The following is a 1,163-nucleotide window of genomic DNA, read 5'->3' as shown; positions in this document are numbered from 1 at the left end:
GACTCGCAACATCGGCATAGCTAACCTTGGTGGATTGTTGGGAGGCCATTTTAGCTGAAAATGAAGGTTTGATTAGTGCAAGTATAAAATATAAAATACAATACAATAAGACAGATAAGATATAGCTATCAAGAATGCCTTGCAGACTGTGCAAAAATTGATAGTATGCAAATGAAAAGAGAACAACGAAACAAAACGAAACCTAGTGAAAGCTTTGTAGGACAGCTTGAATTTCTTCCGCCAAAGAAATTGTCGGCCGCCCAAAGAAAAGATAAAAGAAAAGAATAAAAAGGAACGAACTCACAAATTAGTGGCAGGTGTCAAAAGTTAATTGAGTTATACTTAATTAATACTTGACAGTAATCCGCTAATCCAATTTCACCAATCCAGACTAGAGAGAGAGCTAATTAGTTGTTCACAGTACGAGTGTCGAACTAATTATGGTGGTGTAGTGAACACGCGCGAAATTTTCCTTTTATACTCGAAAATGGAGTCGAAAAATAGGATCGAAAGCTTTTCTCGTGAAATAGCGCGGACTTGATAGTGAGCACCGTAGTTTTCGACTCCATTTTCGAGTATAAATAGTGTTTTTAGTCGTCGCGTTCGCTTCATTCAGTTACTAGACTTTCGCACGACGACACCGTCTCACTAACTAAATTCACATCATGTCTGGACGAGGAAAAGGAGGAAAAGTAAAGGGAAAGAGCAAGACCCGATCATCCCGGGCTGGATTACAGTTCCCTGTCGGTCGTATCCACCGTCTGTTGAGAAAGGGAAACTATGCCGAGCGAGTCGGAGCTGGTGCCCCAGTCTACTTAGCCGCTGTTTTGGAATATTTGGCTGCTGAAGTTCTCGAGTTGGCTGGTAACGCTGCCCGTGACAACAAGAAATCCAGAATCATTCCAAGACATTTACAGTTGGCTATCCGAAATGACGAGGAATTGAACAAGCTGTTGTCCGGAGTAACCATCGCTCAAGGTGGTGTCCTCCCCAACATCCAAGCCGTTCTCTTACCCAAGAAATCCGAGAAGGCTGCATCCAAATAAATCTAGCGATTTATTTAGAATACACAAAAAAACGGCCCTTTTCAGGGCCACCCAAAATCTCAAAAAAGAGGGAAAAAGTCTAAATCTTACATTTCAAAATAAAGGAATGTCCCCAAT

At 41.4% G+C, this 1,163-nt stretch overlaps 1 protein-coding gene across 1 annotated transcript; it reads left to right on the top strand.

Annotated features, from left to right (window-relative positions):
- Window positions 1–665: 665 nt before the first annotated feature.
- On the top strand, window positions 666–1,046 carry LOTGIDRAFT_148872 (hypothetical protein; the record flags this gene model as incomplete). Its single annotated transcript, XM_009049548.1, has 1 exon — window positions 666–1,046. The coding sequence occupies one exon, from the start codon at window positions 666–668 to the stop codon at window positions 1,044–1,046; it is 381 nt and encodes a 126-aa protein (XP_009047796.1).
- Window positions 1,047–1,163: the final 117 nt, after the last annotated feature.

The sequence above is a fragment of the Lottia gigantea genome (assembly GCF_000327385.1).
Source record: "Lottia gigantea unplaced genomic scaffold LOTGIsca_13821, whole genome shotgun sequence".
In the NCBI taxonomy this organism is placed as follows: Eukaryota; Metazoa; Mollusca; class Gastropoda; family Lottiidae; genus Lottia; species Lottia gigantea.
Note: the sequence above shows the minus strand (reverse complement) of the source record. Positions and strands in the feature narration are given on the sequence as shown.